Source organism: Eschrichtius robustus, chromosome 6 (assembly GCF_028021215.1).
Source record: "Eschrichtius robustus isolate mEscRob2 chromosome 6, mEscRob2.pri, whole genome shotgun sequence".
Lineage (NCBI taxonomy): Eukaryota > Metazoa > Chordata > Mammalia > Artiodactyla > Eschrichtiidae > Eschrichtius > Eschrichtius robustus.
This window is the reverse complement of record NC_090829.1, coordinates 6,115,993-6,139,048: the sequence shown is the minus strand read 5'-3', so window position 1 is coordinate 6,139,048 and position 23,056 is coordinate 6,115,993. Positions and strand designations below refer to the sequence as shown.

General features: G+C 37.4%; 1 protein-coding gene across 2 annotated transcripts in view; it reads right to left on the bottom strand.

Moving 5' to 3' along the window:
* ZNF385D (zinc finger protein 385D) overlaps window positions 1-23,056 on the bottom strand; it is a 315,750-nt gene that overhangs the window by 13,598 nt on the left and 279,096 nt on the right. For both annotated transcript variants that reach the window (XM_068547297.1, XM_068547298.1), the window contains exon 5: window positions 13,480-13,713. In XM_068547297.1, coding sequence (XP_068403398.1) covers window positions 13,480-13,713 — 234 coding nt within the window. The remainder of the gene's footprint in view (window positions 1-13,479; window positions 13,714-23,056) is intronic.

The following is a 23,056-nucleotide window of genomic DNA, read 5'->3' as shown; positions in this document are numbered from 1 at the left end:
TCAAGGAGAAGCATATCAAAATATTAATGGTGGTCATCATGTACCAGTCTTTTATTTTCTATTTGTATATGTGCATTTTAAAAAGTTTGTGTAACTTAGTTAAAGTAATTTTGTATAGAACTTTCCTTGGAATTATATATACTTTTAAAAATGCACATGATTTTTAATGACAGCATAGGCTTACAATACATGAACGTTATATATTTAACCCCTTATCTGATATTAGACATTTGGATTATTTTCTTTTTTTTCCCTATATAATTATTTTGTAATGAACATCCTACTTGTTAATCTTTTAAAATCTATGCTAAGGTTATTTCTTTAGGATAGATTTTCAAAAGGAGTATTATAAGTACAAAATATGGCTATTTTTAAGCCTCAATTCAAGCTGTCAAATTAACTGTCTAAACAGTACAAAGGAAGTTTCAGAGGGATTCATTTTATAGGGAAACGTATCCTGGTAGAGTCTGCAAAATTCACCTGTCTATAAAATAAATTTCAATACCTTAAAGTTCAACTTTCCAGAATGCCCATGAGATGAGATTTAATAGTGTTAGACTAGACCCTTAGCAAACCCACGTGACTGCCAATGATAATTTAGTTACCTTCTCATTGACAAGTTCAGATGATTCCAGCTTATAGATACATGGGCAGGGAAGTGGTCAGCCTCCATACAAACACCAAAATGCAAAGGTGCTTTTTGATGTGTTTATTTATAACATTCAGTAAAATGGCATTATAGTCCAACTCTGTGTGTCCTAAGGAAAGAAAGTTGTTTTGAATCTCTACACCGGAAGGGTACAATTGGCATCAAAAGCCTCCATGTTCTCTTTTTTTTTTAATCCTCTAAGTGTCAAATTAACCTTTTATGACCCTGACCTCTTATATACTAGGTATTTTCCATGTCAATCTTAATTTTATTTTGTCTTTGAAATGAAATCTTTGGTTTATTTTATCAGCATATCAACAAACAGTAAGCACCCAGAATGGCATCCAAGGAATGCCCCAAATGAGTAAAAAATTGTGTTATTTTTGTTAGCTCCCTGGTTGAAAGTAATTTGTTGATTCATCAGTAATGCATCACAAGTCCAAGTTGCAGAGGTGAAAGTAGAGACAAGGGAAACAGAGGAGAGGAGAACTTTGCTTTTAGCATCAGACAGGTCCTCTGAGGAAGAGCTATGAAGTGGGAACAGAAGGGGAGGCAAGCCACACAGCACCAGTGGGGATGGACTCGGTGTCCAAAGACAGCTCGGGAAAGAGCTCTGCAGACCCTGGGAACCAGTAAGCGGACCACTGGCTGGGCTTGATGGGGAGATAAACATGTGGAATTGATATGGCAGTAACCCTTGACATACCAGCACATGAGGAGAATTTTCAGGCATCCAGAAAGACTCTTTTATCTATAACAATGGACTACAAGGAAGATGGAGGATATCCTGTGCTGCTTTAGACATGCATTTAACAATCCTTATTTGCACCCATCTCTGCTACTTAGAAACAAGGCCCTTAAAAGCATAGAAAAATGCTCCATTGCTTTCATATCCATTACCCAAGAGAACCCGGCAAAAAGGTTTTCACATAATAAACACTCAATAAATGGACAAATTAGACACTCCCATAGTATAACAGATATGATGTTGTCTTAGTTATTTATAAAAGCAGTGTTTTTGCTTACTTTTTGTGTAACTAGTTCAGTTTTCTCTTTTTTAAATGAAAGTAACACTTTGTTAGAAAATTCAAAGAGCACAGAAAAGCATAAGGTGAAAAGCAAAAGCCCTCCCACTTTTCACCTTCAAGCCGCATGCCCTCAGCAGGGAAACAGTTTCATGTGCAAACTTCCTGAAATGTTCTAAACATCAGTGACATTGTATTAGGCTCGAGTAGAAAAAATAATGTAGGTTGAACATTCTACTTGGTTTGCGCACGAAACCACTCTTAACAAGCACAGCACGTAAAAGTACACAGCAAGAAAACACATCTCAACACAACTCTGAAATCACTTATTGTGGTTGTTCATCCGTGGGATGCCACCAAACACGAAATAACTAAACCCTGCATGCTCACAGCTACATAAAATTTTGCTATTAGGTAATATATCCCAAATCACCCATACTGCAAACCCCAAAGTACATTATTTAAGAATTGTAAGAATGCAGGCGACTCTTCCTGTGGCAGTGCGGGCTTGAGGAGGTGGCTCGTGGGGGTGAGGCGTTTAGGGTGAGGTGACACCGACCTTGGAGCCAGATTGGCTGGGTTTGCATCACAACCCCAACATTTAAGGGCTCTATGGCTTTGGGCAAGTCAAGTAGCAGGAATCTCATCAGCACAGAGAGAAAGCTTCACTGAAAACTCATTGCAGAGCAGCAGGGGAAGCTGGATTCCATGACAGCAATAGCAGGGTTCGTGGCAAGAATCACAGCTTGCAGCCCGCCCCGGGCGGTCTCGTCTTCCTGCAGCTTGTAGACCCTCAGGCTTAGGAGCAGTTTCAAGCACACAGCCTTGAGAGAGTAAGATGTTCCTGAGACCATCTGTACCAAATCCGTGACTGAACCCAGTGAAGACCTCTATATAAACGTTTAAGGTTCTGGCAGCACACACGGAGATCTACTCCTTTAGCCACCAGCTGCTGGAGAGAGCTTCGTAGACAAAGTGCTTCCAAGTCAGCCTGTTGTAGCTGAACAGCTATTGTAGACCCTTATAATCTGACTTCATAATGGAGACAGCCACATTCACTGCCGTGAGGCTGATAGCATCTTGGTGCTCCAGCCAGGGGTCAGGGCTGAGCCTCTGAGGTGAGAGAGCCGAGTGCAGGACACTGGACCACCAGAGACCTCCTGGCCCCAAGTAATATCAGTCGGCGAGAGCGAGAAATCTCCCAGAGATTTCTGTCTCAATGCTAAGACCCAGCTCCACCCAATGACCAGCAAGCTCCAGTGCTGGACACCCCATGCCAAACAACTAACAAGACAGGAACACAACCCCAACCATTAGCACAGAGGCTGCCAAAGATCAAAATAAGTTTACAGACAACCCAAAACACATTACCAGATGTGGTCCTGCCCACCAGGAAGACAAGATTCAGCTTCACCCACCAGAAAATAGGCACCAGTCCCCTCTACCAGGAAGCCTACACAACCCACTGAACCAACTTTACCCACTGGGGGCAGATCCCAAAAACAACGGGAATTACGAACATGCAGGCTGCAAAAAGGAGACCCCAAACACAGTAAGTGAGGCAAAATGAGAAGACAGAGAAATATGCAGCAGATGAAGAAGCAAGGTAAAAACCCACCAGACCAAACAAATGAAGAGGAAATAGGCAGTCTACCTGAAAAATAATTCAGAGTAATAATAGTAAAGATGATCCAAAACCTTGGAAATAGAATGGAGAAAATACAAGACACATTTAACAAGGACCTAGAAGAGCTAAAGAGCAAACAAACAATGATGAACAACACAATAAATGAAATTAAAAATTCTCTAGAAGGAATCAAGAGCAGAATAACTGAGGCAGAAGAACGGAAAAGTGATCTGGAAGACAAAACAGTGGAAGTAACTACCGCAGAGCAGAATAAAGAAAAAAAAATGAAAAGAATTGAGGATGGTCACAGAGACCTCTGGGACAACATTAAATGCACCAACATTCAAATTATAGGGGTCCCAGAAGAAGAAGATAAAAAGAAAGTGACTGAGAAAATAATTCAAGAGATTATAGTTGAAAACTTCCCTAATATGGGAAAAGAACTCGTCAATCAAGTCCAGGAAGTGCAGAGTCCCACAAAGGATAAATCCAAGGAGAAACATGCCAAGACACATATTAATCAAACTATGAAAAATTAAATACAAAGAAAAAAATATTAAAAGCAGCAAGGGAAAAGCAACAAATAACATACAAGGGAATCCCCATAAGGTGAACAGTTGATCTTTCAGAGGAAACTCTGCAAGCCAGAAGGGACTGGCAGGACATATTTAAAGTGATGAAAGGGAAAAACCTACAACCAAGATTACTCTACCCAGCAAGGATCTCATGCAGATTCGATGGAGAAATTAAAACCTTTACAGACAAGCAAAAGTTATGAGAATTCAGCACCACCAAACCAGCTTTACAACAAATGCTAAAGGAACTTCTCTAGACAGGAAACAGAAGAGAAGGAAAAGACCTACAATAATAAACCCAAAACAATTAAGAAAATGGTAATAGGAACATACATATCAATAATTACCTTAAATGTAAATGGATTAAATGCTCCAACCAAAAGACATAGACTGGCTGAATGGATACAAAAACAAGACCCGTATATATGCTGTCTACAAGAGACCCACCTCAGACCTAGGGACACATACAGACTGAAAGTGAGGGGATGGAAAAAGATATTCCATGCAAATGGAAATCAAAAGAAAGATGGAGTAGCAATTCTCATACCAGACAAAATAGACTTTAAGTAAAAACAATTATGAGAGACAAAGAAGGACACTACATAAAGATCAAAGGATCAATCCAAGAAGATATAACAATTGAAATATTTATGCAGCCATCATAGGAGCACTTTAATACATAAGGCAAATGCTAACAGCCATAAAAGGGGAAATCAACAGTAACACAGTCATAGTGGGGAATTTAACACCTCACTTTCACCAATGGACAGATCAACCAAAATGAAAATAAATAAGGAAACACAAGCTTTAAATGATACATTAAACAAGATGGACTTAATTGATATTTATAGGACATTCCATCCAAAAACAACAGAATACACTTTCTTCTCAAGTGCTCATGGAACATTCTCCAGGATAGATCATATCTTGGGTCACAAATCAAGCCTTGGTAAATTTAAGAAAATTGAAATCATATCAAGTATCTTTTCCGACAACAAGGCTATAAGACTAGATATCAATTACAGGAAAAAAACTGTAAAAATTACAGGCACATGAAGGCTAAACAATATGCTACTAAATAAACAAGAGATCACTGAAGAAATCAGAGAAGAAATAAAAAAATACCTAGAAACAAATGACAATGAAAACACGATGACACAAAACCTATGGGATGCAGCAAAAGCAGTTCTATGGGGGAAGTATATAGGACTAAAACCCTACCTCAAGAAACAAGAATAATCTCAAATAAATAAACTATCCTTACACTTAAAGCAATTAGAGAAAGAAGAACAAAAAACCCCCAAAGTTAGCAGAAGGAAAGAAATCATAAATATCAGATCAGAAATAAATGAAAAAGAAATGAAGGAAACTATAGCAAAGATAAATAAAACTAAAACCTGGTTCTTTGAGAAGATAAACAAAATTGATAAACCATTAGCCAGACTCATCAAAAAAAAGGGAGAAGACTCAAATCAATAGAATTAGAAATGAAAAAAGGAGAAGTAACAAGTGACACTGCAGAAATACAAAGGATCATAAGACATTACTACAAGCAACTATATGCCAATAAATTGGACAACCTGGAAGAAATGGAGAAATTCTTAGAAATGCACAACCTTCTGAGACTGAACCAGGAAGAAACAGAAAATATGAACAGACCAATCACAAGCACTGAAATCGAAACTGTGATTTAAAATCTTCCAACACTAACAAAAGCCCAGGACCAGATGGCTTCACAGGCGAATTCTATCAAACATTTAGAGAAGAGCTAACACCTATCCTTCTCAAACTCTTCCAAAATATAGCAGAGGGAGGAACGCTCCCAAACTCATTCTATGAGGCCACCATCACCCTGATACCAAAACCAAACAAAGATATCACAAAGAAAGAAAACTACAGGCCAATATCACTGATGAATATAGATGCAAACATCCTCAACAAAATACTAGCAAACAGAATCCAACAGCACATTGAAAGGATCATACAGCATGATCAAGTGGGATTTATCCCAGGAATGCAAGGATTTTTCAAAATATCCAAATCAGTCAATGTGATACACCATATTAACAAATTGAAGGATAAAAACCGTATGATAATCTCAATAGACGCAGAAAAAGCTTTCGACAAAATTCAACACCCATTTATGATAAGAACTCTCCAGAAAGTAGGCATAGAGGGAACTTACCTCAACATAATAAAGGCCATATATGACAAACCCACAGCCAACATCGTACCACTAAGATTAGGAACAATACAAGGTTTCCCACTCTCACCGCTATTATTCAACATAGTTTTGGAAGTTTTAGCCATGGCAATCAGAGAAGGAAAAGAAATAAAAGGAGTCAAAATCAGAAAAGAAGAAGTAAAACTGTCACTGTTTGCGGATGACATGATACTATATACATACAGAATCCTAAAGATGCTACCAGAAAAGTACTAGAGCTAATCAATGATTTTGGTAAAGTAGCAGGATACAAAATTAATGCACAGAAATCTCATGTATTCCTATACACTAATGATGAAAAATCTGAAAGAGAAATTAAGGAAACACTCCCATTTATCACTGCAACAAAAAGAATGAAATACCTAGGAATAAACCTTCGTAAGGAGACAAAAGACCTGTATGCACAAAACTCTAAGACACTGATGAAAGAAATTAAAGAGGATACCAACAGATGGAGAGATATACCATGTTCTTGGGTTGGAAGAAGCAACATTGTGAAAATGACTATACTACCCAAATCAATCTACAGATTCAATGCAATCCCTATCAAACTACCAATGGCATTTTACACAGAACTAGAAAAAAAAATTTCACAATTTGTATGGAAACACAAAAGATCCCGAATAGCCAGTGCAATATTGAGAAGCAGAAAAAGAGATGGAAGAATCAGACTCCCTGACTTCACACTATACTACAAAGCTATAGTAATCAAGACAGTATGGTACTGGCACAAAAATAGAAATATAGATGAATGGAACAGGATAGAAAGCCCAGAAATAAACCCACACACATTTGGTCACCTTATCTTTGACAAAGGAGGCAAGAATATACAATGGAGAAAAAACAGCCTCTTCAAAAAGTGGTGCTGGGAAAACTGGACAGCTACATGTAAAAGAATGAAATTAGAACACTTCCTAATACCATATACGAAAATAAACTCAAAATGGATTAAAGACCTAAATGTAAGGCCAGACACTATCAAACTCTTAGAGGAAAACAGGCAGAACACTCTATGACATAAATCACAGCAAGATCCTTTTTGACCCACCTCCTAGAGAAATGGAAATAAAAACAAAAATATACAAAGGGGACCTAATAAAACTTAAAAGCTTTTGCACAGCAAAGGAAACCATAAACAAGATGAAAACACAACCCTCACAATGGGAGAAAATAGTAACAAATGAAGCAATTGACAAAGGATTAATCTCCAAAATATACAAGCAGCTCATGCAGCTCAATAACATAAAAACAAACAACCCAATCCAAAAATGGGCAGAAGACCTAAATAGACATTTCTTCAAAGAAGATATACAGATTGCCAAGAAACACATGAAAGGATGCTCAACATCACTAATTATTAGAGAAATGCAAACCTCACACCATTCAGAATGGCCATCATCAAAAAATCTACAAACAATAAATGCTGGAGAGGGTGTGGAGAAGAGGGAACCCTCTTGCATTGTTGGTGGGAATGTAAATTGATACAGCCACTATGGAGAACAGTATGGAGATTCTGTAAAAAACTAAAAATAGAACTACCATATAACCCAGCAATCCCACTACTGGGCATATACCCTGAGAAAACCATAATTCAAAAAGAGTCATGTACCACAATGTTCATTGCAGCTCTATTTACAATAGCCAGGGCATGGACGCAACCTAAATGTCCATCGACAGACGAATGGATAAAGAAGATGTGGCACATATATACAATGGAATATTACTCAGCCATAAAAAGAAACGAAATTGAGTTATTTGTAGTGAGGTGGATGGACCTAGAGTCTGTCATACAGAGTGAAGTAAGTCAGAAAGAGAAAAACAAATACTGTTTGCTAACACATATATATGGAATCTAAAACATAGAAAAGAAATGGTTCTGAAGAACCTAGGGGCAGGACAGGAATAAAGATGCAGATGTAGAGAATGGACTTGAGGACAAGGGGAGGGGGAAGGGTAAGCTGGGACGAAGTGAGAGAGTGGCATGGACATATATACATTACCAAATGTCAAATAGATAGCTAGTGGGAAGCAGCTGCATAGCACAGGGAGATCAGCTCAGTGTTTTGTGACCACCTAGAGGGGTGGGATAGGGAGGGTGGGAGGGAGACGCAAGAGGGAGGGGATATGGGGATATATGTATACACATAGCTGATTCACTTTGTTATACAGCAGCAACTAACAACAATGTAAAGCAATTAAACTCCAAGAAAGATGTTAAAAAAAAGAAGAATTGTAAGAATCTAAAAAAGAGTAGTTATATGTGTAACTGATTCACTTGGCTGTACACCTGAAACTAACACAACATTGGAAATCAACTATATTGCAATAAAAATTTTTTTAAAAAAAGGAAAAAGAATTGTAGCTCCAGTCTACTGCCTGATAGAAACTTCTTTGCTGATGGAAATGTTCTTGATTTGTACCTACCAATATGGCGGCCTTTAGTCAGAGATGCTCTTGAGCACTTGATATGAGGTTACTGCAGCTGAAACTGAACAGGTAATTAATTTAAATTTAAATAGCCGCCTAAAGCTAGTCGTTATCATATTAGACAGTACAGCTCTCCTGCTCAAGTATGCCCTGCGTGAACATGCGTAACATGGAGGCCTATGGGGCTGAATTGGTTTTTTAAACATTTGTAGAAAGTTTGAAGAAGGCACAACAGCAGACTTGTGATAGAAGAGTCTGTATCTGTATTTCCCATCCAGTTGAAGTCTTACCATTACCCCAGAAGATGCTGAAGAGGAGTGGCAGATAATCTTTGGGCCTTAATAATAATAAGGCCATAAACATGGACCACCCTGGTTGACTGGCTTAAATGAGTTTTTTACTTGAAACATGAAAGGACAGATCTCTGGATGAAACAAGTCTTTACACATTCTCTTCCTGAACACAGAGGCACAAACTAGACCAGGGCTTCCTAAAAGGCAACTCCTGTGCTTTGCTCAGATTTATACTCTCAGTGAGCAACACATGGTAGACAATCAGTGAAGATTAGCGAAGTATTAGATATTTATAAAGATCAACAAACACAACAAACTCTCTGGAAAGAGATTTATAAGCTCAGGCTCTGAAATGGTATAAGTCAGAATTTACCTCTATCGGCTGAGTAGTTTCAATTTACTTGTGTCTCGATGTCTGTAGCTATAGAAAAAAAAAATATCTCCTCTACTGAAGTATTGTATTAGATGCATTTTTTATCTTAAGCATTATTTCTGGCATGCCCACGTGCTCAAGAAATTTTAGTAAATCTTCTTCTTAACATTGATTTTGTGTTTAGGCAAAAATTTAGAAATTCCATCCTTTGATAACATGTCATTTCTATATATTAAAACTTAGTGAGCTTAAAAATAAGCTCTGTGTAGGGACAGAAGAGCTGGAATGAGCTTAGTGAAAATGATCAAATGTTACCACTTTAAGTCATTACCAGAAAAATCTGCCCAAATTAGTAATGAGGGCTAATTATAAAACATTCCAAAGTTTTTTTCAATTATATAGAGAAAATCATCAAAAATAGCTAAGCAAAGCATTACCTAGTAGGATGTTTGGGGGTAATTTCTTTAAAGAAAAAGACAAAACATATCTTTTATAATACATGTCTATAACACTCAAATAAAAGGAGCCTTCCAGATCTCTCGAAAAGAGTATGTCCTCTTAGGGTGTTTCAAGCACTCTTAGACTGTTTTGTGAATCACGTGAAGTAAGTCAGACAGAGAAAGACAAATATCATATGATATCACTCACATGTGGAATCTAATTTTTAAAAAATGATACAAATGTAGTTATTTACAAAACAGAAAGACTCATAGATTTTGAAAACAAACTTATGGTTACCAAAGGGGAAACGGCATGGGAAGGGAAATTAGGAGATTGGGATTGACATATACACATCACTATATATAAAACAGATAACCAATAAGGACCTACTGTATCGCACAGGGAACTCTACTCAATATTCTGTAATAACCGATATGGGAAAAGAATCTGAAGAAGAATGGATATATGTATATGTATAACTGATTCACTTTTGCTGTACACCTGAAACTAACACAACATTGTAAATCAACTAAACTTCAATAAAATTTTTTTTAAAATGCATTTTCCAAGATTAAGAGAAAAACATGTTTTGAAGGTGGCTGGCTTCCCACGAACAGACCATAAGTGCATAACTCTGCGCTCGGTGCTATAGCCCTGATTCCATGCCTATGATGTATTTCTAAAAGAATAAAGAAGAAAAACACTTAGAATTACAATTTAAATGCAAAGGACACATCTCCCCATGCTGCAGGCTGGTTACTTCAGAGCAAAATTGATATTCAAACTTGGTGTCCCGAAAAACACAGCCCAATCTTAACAGTATTTTCCTAATATCTGGCTCTAAGAAGTAATTGGAGAAGTCTTTTAAAGTTATATTGACAGGGTGGGGGTGAGTGAAGGATGCAGTGGGTGGGGTGGTGATTGTGGTCTGCCCTGTGTGTAGCTAGGAAGGGGGTCCTTAAAGAGAATTAGAGAACAATGATTAAATGGACTATCCAAAGGGGGTCCGCTTTCCACCAGCACCATGATCTGGTAACTCTAAATAATGTCGGTGATAAGGACTCTTCCCTAAAGAATATTCCATTGGTCTATATTCTAAACAATGGCGGTGGTTACTGCTGAGATTTAGTATATACTAAATTAGCACATCATCTGCTCCATGGAAATTAGTTTGTAGAACTCTCCATTTTACGGTCATCCCCAGAAACACACAAATTCGGTTACAAGCTTTAGTTTCACTAATCATTTCATAGCGGTTTGAAATCCTTTGAGCTCACAAAGGCTGCAGTTCATGCCCTTGGGTTACTACCTATGTTTCATGAAAACAGCAGATTATAAATGAATAATGATAGTCCTGAGATTGTAAAGATAAGACACAGAATTTGAGTTAATTTAGTTCTGTCATTCTATGTGATCACTTGAAGGTTTTAAGGGTGAAAGAGTGGAAGCTGGGCGGTGGACCGGCTTTGGTGGGTAAGGTCCAGTTTGCCCACATTGGTAGCTGGCTGTGCCGGCCGCCTTCCCTGCCCTATCTCCTTTCCCAACTCCACTAACCTGCTCCGTTCATCTCCCTAAAACCTATTTGCCCTGACATCCTTGTCTCAGAGTCTGCTTCTCATGGAACCCAAACTAGAACCCACCACAATAATCCTATGATGAGACTTACAAGGTCCACTCCTACTCCTGACAGGAGAGGGACATATGCAGAGCCTTGCCCTCTACAATCACCCCGCAGGTTTACCAATATCACACCCCGAGGGGAAGATCTCTGAGGCAGGAAGGGAAATACAGGAACCAAGAACCCCAAGCAGCACCTTGGAGGGAAGGGGAGTGGCCACAGTCCCCCGACTGGGCTGAAGGCTTGGAGGGGACACCCTTAGAAAGGGATTCAAGTAAGGGTGACAATCAAAATCATGTCTTAAACTCCCAGGTGAGAAGGTTACACTAGTTCTCAGCTCTGCCTGCAAAACACTTGCCAGGTTTTTTGTTTTGCTTTTTTTCTTTTCCCAAACACTATAGCTTCCCAGGCCCTGGATATATAATAAATCAGAATCCCAGGATGTAGGATATATATATATATATATATATATATATATATATATATATATATATATATATATATATATATATATATATATTTGTATTTAAATAAATATAAATGCATTTATATATAAACATACGGATATATTTTACATTCATATAAAATATATATATATACATAAAGCTCCAACGGCAATTCTTACACATGAACCAGAGATGACCATAGAACTGTAATATGGAAAATGTTGACCTGATGTGATATAAACAAATAAGTCATCCCTTCTTTGCCTCCTAATCAGATGTTTCTGATCAGAATTTGGAAAGGACATCCAAGTTCTTCGTAAATTAACTCCAACCTCAAAGGCTATGGTTTGTTTATCTGTCAAAATAGATCCTCCCTCAGAATGAATGTGTTTCTCTGTCACTATGGGGGGATGATCAAGAATTCTGGAAAAGTAAATGGATTTCCAATGATGCCCATGCTCTCCCAGTGATCTCACATTCAGGAAGAACATATTCGCAGGAGTAAACAGTGGACAAATCTGAATGATACAGACTCTGACTTGGGGCCAGATGCTATTCTGTGTCTCCCAGCCCCTGAACTCATGAACTCTCCCTGACTACAACTCATGTTGCCTGCAGCAGAAGGATGTGTGCAGAAAGAATTGTCCTCCTTCTGCAATTACCCCCTTAGAGTCTTGAAGTCAGTACTTGAATATTACGCGTGCAGCACAATGATTGGTTGATGACGCCATCAACACACAGCTGCACTATTAACTCAGGGTATGATTCACAAATGATTCTTTTTCTATTGTAATTGCTGACAGAGTCCTCGCAATGAACCCAGTCTTTTAGAGAAAAACTGATCTTGGGACAAAGGGCTGGCTAAAATCTCAGGCAGGACATAAATAAATAAATAAACAAATAAAACAATAAAATCTTTATCTATTTAATCGATACAGATATACTCTATATCTGTATCTAGTTAGATAGGTTTAGATATAGATATATAACATCTTTAAATATAGATATAGATATAAACATAGATGTATAGAAAGAGCAGGTAGATGGAATCAAAATATATCAGGAGAGAATTCCATCCCGGCTTACCAGTATTTTCTGTTATGCTATATGAAAGTTTAGTGTTAGTTAGAGAGACCTGGGTTTGAATGGCTCTGTCACCTAACTGGTCATGTGTCTTCTCTGAGCCTCAGTCAAAACAAAGGAATAGTATCTTTACGTTGTCAGAAAAAATAAATAAAATATTATATGTAGACATCATGGCTGCCTCTAAGAAGTATTTTCTTAAGTTTAATTGTCCAGCTCATATAGATTTAGCCCAAACAACATTATTTGCCATAAAAACCATAATAGGGAGGTTTTTAACCAAAAGTGAATGGAGTTATGCAACCAACTTTTGCAACTATATTATTGGTGCAACTTCAGAAAATTTCAGTTACAAGCAAATGTGTGGAAGTAACATAGCAATCTAGAAATCATATAAATGCAAAGCTGACACTTCAGAATTATATTTTAGTGTCTCTCTTAATGTTTATAAAACACAAACACACATCCATACACACAAACACATATACAGCATGGCAAGGGAGCCCTGGAAACCCTTCCTTGCCCCCCTGTAAATGACACTTTGTTTGTCATTTTTACTTTTTAATGGTTAATCAATTCCATGTAATAATTGCCAGTTTTCTGCCTCCCCCTCTGTCCCCTGCTGCAAAAGATCTAATCTATTCAGAGGAAGATAATTGCAGAGCTGTTGAGACAGAAAATAAATCGCTGCATCTCACCACTGTTGTGCGCCTCCAGCTGTGAGGTGGAGTTGACAGCAACCTTGCATAGAGAACAGTAAAGCAGCCGTTTTGCCTTTTCTTCCTCAGTCTCCGTGGAAGGACAGGAGCTATTGCCAGTGGCTGTCGTGGGGCTTTTCTCCACTTTAGAAGTGATCTCAGTTGTCATAACGCTGCTTTTGCGAATTTCCACAGTTGTCGTCGTTGATATTGCTGGTGTCCCTGTGGTACTGTCTGCAGTCAAAGTAGCACAGAAGAAAAGGCAAAAACAGTGGTATTACCTTTCCCTATTCGAAAGTGTATCACTAATATTACATTCTGCTAATATTGATAAGAACAGCTAGCAATTGCTGCTTGTCAACTATGTGTCAATCATCTCCTGAGGAAATGTACATAGATGACCACTTATAGTTTTGTCTATTGATATAACACATTCGGACAATTCTAGAAAATATATACAAATAGGCTTTAATGTTTTTCCATGGGGCAAATAAACATATTCACAAATTTCTCTTGTTAACATATGGCCTTAGTAAAATAATCTTTACAGTGCATTGTGCTTTGTATATTTCTACAAGGATGGCTTAAAAAAAATAAAATGGAGGATAAATGTTTTTAAGATATTTTAATTTTTCTTTACTACTTGTCTTTCTATTTTCCTTCTACATCTCTTTCTTTAATTAAAAAATAGGTAAAATAGGTACTGTTCCTCCTGTGTATGCTTGTGCAAAATATAGAAAAATAAAGAACCCTGATATCATATCGCTTTGTCCAGATCAAAGGTTTAGAAAATCATTGCCTTATTCACAAAGAGTTGTATATTGGACAGGTACAAAAGTCATCCATATACAAATAAGACGAATTCTAATCTAGCATAATTTATTAAATGTATGCTCTGCACCAGGCTGTGTTCAGGGAGCTTGTGACACAAAAGTATTCAAACATCAACAGCCATTCTTTATAAGGAATTCACAGACTGGTCACACCACGGTAATGTCACAGCTTTCAAGAGCTTGATGACCAAGAAAGTGTTGATGCGCTGTAACCCTACAACCCTTCTGCCTCTGAAGTCTGATTCTGAAGCTGGAGAGGTCAACCTCCAAAGTAAGACTACCTTGTCCTAACTTCACTTGGGTGTACACAGCTCCCAACCCAAACAGGCTAGTTAACACGATGTCAGCAATGTCTGCCATACCCAACAATGAATTGCAAATGAGCCCTATGCCCTGTGCTTTCTATTTTTATATTACTTTTTGCTGCCTCCTGGCTGGCTAGTTCTTAACCTCTTATTCAAACTATTCCCAGGCTGTCTCTCCAGCCACAGCTGCTCTTGGAATTGTTTCTCATTCCATATGCTGCTGTGGTCACTATCCAATGCCACACTGTAAAGTCCATGATAAATGGAGTGGGCAGTGGCTGTAAAGGACAGTGGTCTACCTGCAATGAAGTGTTGTCCTCATAAACGCTTACTTCTTTTTAGTTTATGTTATCAAGATGCCTTGTAACTTGGATTTGCCCTTTGATCCAGAGAGAGAGGTGGGAATATGGGTGAGGTTGCTTATGGCTTCTTTCCCAAATATGGCAACAGACACACTAGTCAATCAGAAGAGAAATGGGTTCTTGTTTTTTTTTTAAGTTAATTAATTAGTTTTCATTAAAAATTTTTTTATTGAAATATAGTTGATTTACAATGCTTCAGGTGTACAGCAAAGTGATTCAGTTATATATATATGTGTGCATATGTATACATATAATATATACTTTTATATATGTGTGTATCTATATATATTCTTTTTCAGATTCATGTTGAGGGCTATTGTATAAAACGATTCATCTGGCTCTACCCTTTGCCTGACACTTCCTATACTTTTAATCACTTATTTAGCTGTAAGACCATTAAGTAAGTCCCCTGCAGTGTCGTGGAGAATATCCTCCAACCACGTTAGAAAAAAAAAAAAAGAAACATAGTGCCATGACTAGTCTCTCTCATGGCTAGAGAAAAATAAATAAAATTATCCTAACACCGAATTTTGCCACCAGAATACATTTAGTTCCTTGAACACTGAGAGGCCCACTTCCTGATTAGTGTTTACTTGCCTACTAAGATACCAACATTAAAATATCAGGTAATTGCCAGAAAATATTTCTGAGACTCTAGATATGGCATAAAACACAACAACCAACTTGAGATGGTCCAGTAGGCATCATTGCGCCCAGCAAACCGGAAATTATTCCTTGAAAGCATGTGCATGAGTGTCTGTGAACAAATAGCAAATGGCCAGTTCATTTGCTAAGTGTTTTATATATGTAATTTCATTTAACCGTCACACATACTTTTGAAAATGAAGAAATTTCAGAAGTTAAGGAAACTTCCAAATGTCACACAAGTAGTATATGGTGAGTCAGGACACACTGTTTCATGGAATTAAGAAATTAGGGATTTGGGGAAAAATGTATTGTGAATGATGCTCTTGGCCATAATAATGAACCTCCATAGTAAGGTCACAAAGAGTAGTGGGCTAAAACCACTCAATTGTTTTTATGATCAGTTCTATGGGAAGTGACAACCATAAAGACAGGTATAATTAAACTTATTGTGGCCACTTGCTGGAGCCAGAGTGTGATACTGTAGGTGTTTATTTCATTTAAATCTAAATAAGGATATCCCTAGTAGTACCCTACTTCTAACAATTTTCCTCTGGATTGACAATGTTTATTTTATGTCTTGATCCGAAAATTTTACATTGCATAGATTATAGTAATCTTAAGCCAACTTCTCTATTTACAGTGAAATTCATAACAAAAGTATAGAATAAACATAACCATTGATCTTCCAATCTCTGTGACAGCTACATCAGCGTCATTCCTAATCCCAGAGGATAATGTACATTTATACCAAGGACACCAAAGATTAGAGACACCAGACTGTCTATGTCCGGGGCTTAGTGAAGTATTAATATCGATATTTCTTAAGGCAAGTCCCTTGCAGGAGACAGGCTTAGGGGAATTAGTATCAAAATGCTTAACTTCGGCACTTCTTACTTTGTTGCATCTTTCAGACCACATAGCTGAACAAAGATCTGCGAATTTTCTCAAGCTTGTGGTTAGTTTGAAAGAAATACAAACAGTTATATTCTTGACATTAAATTTCATATGTAGATCTTGAGTCCACAAAGATGAGTACTATTAATTTATAACAAGACATGAATTTTTCACTTACTCTTCATTTGCCAGTAGTAAAGAGGACTTTCTTTTTTTAAAGTAAAGTAAGTATATTTTAAGATTATGCCACAAAAGAATCAACTATTTCATTTAGTTGGCCCTTGGTATCTGGGGGTTCTGTATCTGCGGATTCAACCAACCAAGGATCGAATATATTTTTTTAAAAATCCCATAAACTTCCAAAAAACAAAACCTGAATTTATTGTGGGTAGGCAACAATTTACATAGCATTTACATTGTATTTGCAACTAGTTACATAACGTTTACATTGTATTAAGTATTGTAAGTAATTCAGAGATGATTTAAAGTAAATGGGAGGATGTGTGTAGGTTATATGCAAATACTACGTCATTTTATATAAGGGACTTGAGCATCCATAGATTGTGGTAACCACAAGGGTTCTGGAACCAATCTCGCGCAGATAAGGATGACTGTACTTTGCATAGAAAATTACATAGAGCAAAGATATTTTCCTTCGTATGGTACATTAAATTACCAATTATACATAACACCTATCCAGTCATTAAAATAAAATTTTATATCATTGATCATGTTAATAGCATATACTCTTGCTAGGATGTGATGAGAATTACCTCTGTGATCTTCCTCCTAAAACTCATAACCCCTGTCTAACCATGAGAAAAGCATAAACAAACCTAAATTTAAGGACATTCTACAAAATTCCTAACCAAGAATCCTCAGAAATATTAAGGTCATCAAAACAAGAAAAGTCTGAAAAACTGTCACAGTCCAGACAAGTCTCAGGAGACAGGATTACTAAATATAATGTGGTGTCCCTGGTTGGGATCCTGGGGCAAAAAAAAAAAAAAAAAGAACGTAAGGAAGCTAACACAACATTGTAAATCAACTAAACTCCAATATAAAATAAGAAATTAAATTCAGAAAAAGATGTGGTACATACACACAATTGTAACAGTCAGATGAAGAAAGACAAATACCATATGATTTCACTCCTAGGTGGAATCTAAAAAACCAGAACAGAGGAACAAACAAAAGAAAACAAAACCAAACTCATAGATACAGAGATTAGATAAGTTGTTACCAGAGGGGAAGGGGGGTGGAGGTGGGCAAAATGTGTAAAGGGGGTCAACTATATGGTGATGGGTGGTAACTAGACTTATGTTGGTGATCACTCTGTAGTGTATACAGATGTTGAATTGTAATGCTGTTTACCTGAAACTTACGTAATTTAAACAAATAAAAAAGAAAACAAAAAAAACTTTAGGTATAAACTTATGAAATCAGAATGAAGTATGGACTCCAGGTAATAATATATCAATATTTGTTCATTAGCTTTGACAAATACACCATAGTAATGTGGGATGCTAATAATAAGGGAAACTGAGAGCATATACGGGAACCCTCTGTCGTGTTTTGTACCTTTTCTGTAGATTTAAAGGAGACGAAAATTAGAAGTTTATTTATTTTAAGAAAAATAGAATTATAACCAGTCAACAAATAGTGCATCATTTCAGTTACTTTCTAGAATCATAGTCAAAAGGGATCTTAGTGGTTTCATGGTATAGCTTTCTAGGTTTTTAGATTAGGAAATTTCAGTAAAACTGGGACTTGACATTGCATCTCCCAATTCCAAATCCTTATTGCAATTCCAGATTGTTATTCTATGTTGCAGTGACTCATGTATTTGAACTTCCCTCCATCAACATTTATTGAGCCGCTATTTTGTGCTAGGAGATGGGAAGGATAATAGATGCCCATTATGTGCTGAGTGGTTCATGAGACATCCCATAATGACTTGGAATAATAATAATAATAAACTTAACAACCTTTATCAGTTTTGTCTGTTGCTATATCCTTGCACTTATACTTGGCATAAAAAGGCAGTCAATAAATATTTATTGAAAGAAAGCAATGAATGAATAAATGAATGAATGAATGAACAAAACACAATTATAGCTTATGATGGTAAAAACAATTTCAAAGCATTTATAGGTATTAACTCATTCAATCCTCATAAAAAACTAAGAGGATAAATTAGGAGTTTGGGATTAATAGATACACACTACTATATATAAAAAAGATAAACAAGGACCTACTGTATAGCACAGGGAACTACACTCAATATCTTGTAATAACATATAATGGAAAAAAATCTTAAAAATAATATATATATAATATATAATATACAAAGTAATATAGAATATATAAATATATGTACATATATATGTATATATATATGACTGAATCACTTTGTTGAACACCTGAAACTAACACAACACTGTAAATCAACTATACGTCAATTAAAAAAAAACAAAGATGGGCATACCATTTTTATCCTCATCTTAGAGAAGAAATTGAGGTATGGAGAGATTTGGGAACTTGCGCAATGCCAGAGCTGCCAGCTGAAGTACAATGATTTGAATTCAGACAGTCTGGCTCAGAAGCACAAGCTCTTCATTTATTTTTCATTGCTAAAATTTTGATTTTGTTTGTAAAAGAACTGACTATATCCCTTTCAGTTAATTCCAATTAGTCGTGATTTATTATGAGTGTTGGAAGATAGAATCTTAAAAATTTGACTTAAAAAAAACTGAACTTGGCCCGAGCTAGAGTCAATCATGTATGCCCAATCATCCATTTATGCTAATGTATTAAGTTGCTGGAGTCCATTTAGAAGGAGAGGAGAAAAAAAAACCTACAGCTCTCAAACAACCTCTTCTGCAAAATGATAAGAGTAACGCACAAGCCTTCCTTATTGCACTTTTTTCTTTTGTCTTTTCCAAAAGATGCAAAACTAGAATAACGATTCACTTTTCTTAATGTTTCCCAGATTCAGATTTCTTTGCGCTATTCAACCAATGACCCAATGGGAACAATCTATGTGACTGGGAGTCGAAAAGAATGGGTGCATTCCAGTGGGAAGGAACGGTTTGAGATGGCTGGGGTTTGCATTTCTGTGCCGTTTTTCCACCAGTGCCCTCGGGCAAACATTCATTATTGTAACTGTCACTATTTGGCTTTGACATCAGAACAGATTGTTAATACTTTGTGGAATGGGGCTTTAGTGGAGAATGAAAGGAAAATTGTCAGTATTCAGAGTGGCCCATTTTGGCCCTCATTCTTATATAAAAACACTGTAAATACTTTTTTAAAAAATTCAAAAAGCATAAGAAAAGATTCCAGAAATAATCAACAACTTGAATTATAGATAATAAAATGAAACAGCCAAGCTATATGGTCCAGGTAAGAAATTTATTCTCTTGGTTACAGACTTCATAACCCAACTGAGAGAACCAGATGTGAGTTATTTAAGTTTCCTCCCAGGTAACAGAAATTAATAGTATGTCCCAAAGATAATCATCATGTTTTCTGCTAGACTGAAGACTCAGAATGATACACAATTTATTTCCTTCTTCTCTGTGTGAAATGAAGTCTCAACCAGGCTTGCTAGCAAGTGAGAACAGCTGCTTCCTCTTAAATATGCTGACATTCTGAAGTATAAAAAGGTGCTTCATTACAAAAATTTAAAAATCCCAAGTTTTTAGAAATTATTACTGGTGGTTTCCTTCCTCTGGATTTCATCCAATTTGATCAACATTGACCGGGCATAGTACCAGCCTCTTAGACACAGGCAGGAATGGCCCCTGCACTGGCCTCCACGTATCACAGGCCACTGAAACAAAAGTCTATTTTTGCATTTTTTTGATCTTATAAAAACACTTTTGAGACAGTTTGATAACCAGCTGAGCAAATGGAAATTTTAATTAGAAAGGGAAGTGAGAGCTGGACTGGTGCCCCAAAGGCCAGAGTATCGAGTCTGAAAGTTCACAGGTTTGTGTGTGATTGTGTGCATAGATGTTTATGATTTGTGCATCTATGTGTGTGCATGTGTGGTTATGTGTGTGCATGTGTGTCTATGTGTGTGCATGCGTGTCTATGTGTGTGCATGCGCGTCTATGTGTGTGCATGTGTGGCTATGTATGTTGAGAGGTAAAAGGAGATCACAGCCTCTATCTGGAAACCAGAGAAAAAGGTTTGTTTTCAAATCACCAATCACCTCAAATCACCGAAAGGTATGTCTAGGCAAAGTCCCCCCAAAACATTCCCTCCCTCTTTCTGTTATGGTGATACAGGAAATGCTTAAAATTGCTTGGGAATCCTGAGTCCACAAAATGAGGTTGGGGAGGAAGGATACTTCCCCAGTGGGCTACCTGATTGGGGTGGGTCCAGTCACCACCCAGAGGACTGGCTTGGGGCACAGCTTCTGACCCGTTCCTGCAGAGCTGTGTTATCATTCGGTAGGGCTCAGGGCTGACTCAGGCAGGGAGATTCTTTGACCTTCAGGTCACAAAGGCAATCCCTGGGTAAAGGCTGGGGCGCTGCCAGGGAAGCTTGAGGTACAGCTTGTAAACATTTAGCTATACAGTGCATGGTCTCCATTTGAACTCTTGTCTTGGCCCTGAAACTTTTGGGGTGGACCTGACTGAACGCTCATGCGTCAGACCCTGTGTTAATCACTGGAGGTTAAAAAGTAAACATGATGTACTCAGCCATAAAAAAGAACGAAATAATGCCATTTGCAGCAACATGGATGCAACCAGAGATTATCATACTAAGTGAAGTAAGTCAGACAAAGACAAATATGTGATATCACTCATATGTGGAATCTAATTTTTAAAAATATGACACAAATGAACTTATTTACAAAACAGAAACAGACTTACAGATATCAAAAACAAATTTATGGTTACCAAAGGGGAAACGTGGGGCGGGGGAGGGATAAATCAGGAGCTTGGGATGAACGTACGCACACTACTATATATAAGATAGATAACCAACAAGGACCTATTGTATAGCACAGGGAGAAAAGAATCTGAAAAAGAATGAATATATGTATTTGTGCAACTAATCACTTTGCTGTACACCTGAAACTAACACAACATTGTAAATCAACTCTACTTCAATAAAATTAAAAAAAAAACAAAAGTAAACACAATGTCATTTGTGTACTAGAGTGACAGGGCTCCAATACCACAAGAGGGGAGGGAACGATGGATTTGCTCTCTTTGAGGAAGTAGAGCAGGAAGAGGCATCACCAGAAAATACCAGAAAAATACCTGTACTTCAAACTCTAAATTTATCACACCTCCAAAGTTCTGTTATATGGAAGTGCCATGCAAAAAGTGATCCACTGATTAAAACTCTTAATGTCCTAAGGGCTCAAGTGAGTAATTCTTTCTACCTTTACATCCTTTGAACTAGAGTTCCCATGTCTTTTGTGCATCAGAAATTATAGGAAGGCAAGCGATTTCAAAAACTTACATAACAAAAATATCTAACTGCAACTTCTGAGATGTGTCCCAAAGCTGCCCAATCTACCATCTGTTTGAGGCAATTACATCAAGAGTAGATTCAGACTCAGGGATCCTGGTGATTGATCTGTTGAACTCACTTTGGGCCGTGTACACCAGGTGCAGCTTAGAACATAAATTATTCTGCTGAAAACTATTTTCAGAGCCTGTTGAAAGAAAGAGCTGATTCAACTTCTGGATTTTTCCTCTTGAAGCCAGGACTCATTAGTTTCATGGGGATCGGCCATTTTTTTAAGAGGATCATGTGATTTGAGAGGGTAACGTGAGATTACTTTCATTTTATAGGAACATTTATCAGGAATTTAGGTTATTCCTATCAATTCCTAAAATTGGGGGGGGGGGTGTGGTAAGAAGGCTAGAGAATCAGGTTGTCAGGTTAGCGAATGATGCAGAAGCCCTCAGAAGGTGGTGGTGGTCAGAACCTGATCAAAGGATGCTTGACTTGGGACAGGAAGTAGAGAGTGTGGCTAACGTGAAGGAAAGAAGGCAAGAGGACCAGGCCAAGCAGGAGGGAGATCAGAGGCTCTGGAAGCACCAAGGGCTCAGCAGGAATTACCCAGGTCCTGGGGAGTTAGGCGGGATCCAACAGTTGGCCAACGGAAGCTGAGACCTACTTTGTATCTTCTAACCTTAAATGTCCTTGACCTCAGAATGAAGACCTCTAGTTTGTTTGTTTATGTATTTATTTATTTATTTTAAACTTCTAATTTTATATTGGAATATAGTTAACAATGTTGTGTTAGTTTCAGGTGAACAATGAAGTGATTCAGTTATACGTATACATGTATCTATTCTTTTTCAAATTCTTTTCCCATTTAGGCCGTTACATAATAGTAGCTTAAACTGGGATTTCACCAAGTAAAAGCAGCATAAATCTAGGCGGTAGACAGCCCCCCTCCCAGCCCCCCCCCACCCCGCCCTACACACACACCCAACAGGAAAAGGCAGACAATATAAAGGAGTGAAGCTGGGCAATTGACACTGATAGAATTACTCACTCT